This window comes from Myzus persicae, unplaced genomic scaffold, assembly GCF_001856785.1.
Source record: "Myzus persicae strain clone G006 unplaced genomic scaffold, MPER_G0061.0, whole genome shotgun sequence".
Lineage (NCBI taxonomy): Eukaryota > Metazoa > Arthropoda > Insecta > Hemiptera > Aphididae > Myzus > Myzus persicae.
Window position 1 is genome coordinate 557 of NW_019103872.1, and position 1,249 is coordinate 1,805.

Genomic DNA, 1,249 nt, shown 5'->3' on the forward strand with positions numbered 1-1,249 from the left:
TGAGCTTGCTTACAAAAATAACATTTAATTTCGCTGGTAGCGGCGAATGCGCTAGATCGCTTCATTTTGATCGTACAAGTTGCCATGCGATTATTTTCTTGAAGCGAATTGATTTGTTGAGACGTCTCTACCGCCTCTAAAACGCGGAATCTAGATTGTAGAAAATTCGTAAGGTTTGAAATACTAGAAACTTCTGTTGTTGAGGAGGAGATTTCCCACTCCCTCATTGTCTTTGCGTCCAGCTTGGATACGACCAAATGCATTAACAACGCTCCCCATTGGCTTGGCCTCTCCCCTAATGATTCTAATGCCTTCATATGACCTGATAATGCGTCAACTAATTTACGTAGTTATGAGGAGGATTCCTTCTTTATCGGTTCCAAGTCAAAAATAGCTTGCGTGTGTACTTGTATTAAAACCTTTTTGTTATCGTATCGCTGTATCAAACTGTTCCACGCCGCATTATAATTGTCGGCCGTGGTTTGTAGACACTTTATAACACTTTCCGCGTCTCCAGATAGTGACGACCGTAAGTAAAAGAATTTTTGTATGTCACTTATTTTATCATTGTTATGAACTAGTGCCGAGAAAATATCGTAATACGCCGCCCATTCGGTATATGCCCCGGAAAACTGCGGGATCTCCAGCGGGGCTAATTTTACAATTGAATTAACGTTCGGGTTAATACTTTCAGTGTTATCGTTCTTAATACATATATGTGCGTTGCCACCTACATTGCTCGAACTCGCGTTTGTATTGATACTATCCGCCCTTTTGAAGATCTTTTCAGATTTCGCCATGTTTTCAAAATATAAATTTTCAAATTCATCTCGATACTTTTCGTTGTCTCCATTGGCGCTATCCTCTTCCTCTATCTGCAGTTGCACGCACCGGAACTCTTCCCAAGTTTGCTTCGCTTTTTCTGTTCTGACTTTGATCTGTTCGAAGTCCACGTTGTCACCGCCATTAGTTCGTAGGTATGTGGCGAAACGCGTTAATTGGGCTTTAATCTGGCCCCGTTGCGCGATAAGAGCATTTAAATCGGACATTATTCTTGCGCTGTAGATAAGTATTAAATAATACTACTAATACTATGAACCTACAGGTGGACAATAGCCAATGTTACGATTATAACTATATGTTGTGCGTTTCGTATCTAACGTTTGTGCGTTATGATTAGGCAGATATAACGATAGCGACTGTGCACTAAATTATAACAACACGGATCTGTCTTATCTATCGCTGGTCG

The 1,249-nt window shown here is 40.6% G+C and overlaps 1 protein-coding gene across 1 annotated transcript; it reads right to left on the bottom strand.

Moving 5' to 3' along the window:
• Nucleotides 1-350: 350 nt before the first annotated feature.
• On the bottom strand, nt 351-1,049 carry LOC111035699. Its single transcript, XM_022317422.1, has one exon. It carries the CDS (start codon nt 1,047-1,049, stop codon nt 351-353), a length of 699 nt encoding a protein of 232 aa, XP_022173114.1.
• Between the last annotated feature and the right edge of the window lie 200 nt (nt 1,050-1,249).

Excerpts from the sequence above, each read along its gene's own strand:
- LOC111035699 (XM_022317422.1), bottom strand. The coding sequence starts at position 1,049 with ATGTCCGATTTAAATGCTCTTATCGCGCAACGGGGCCAGATTAAAGCC.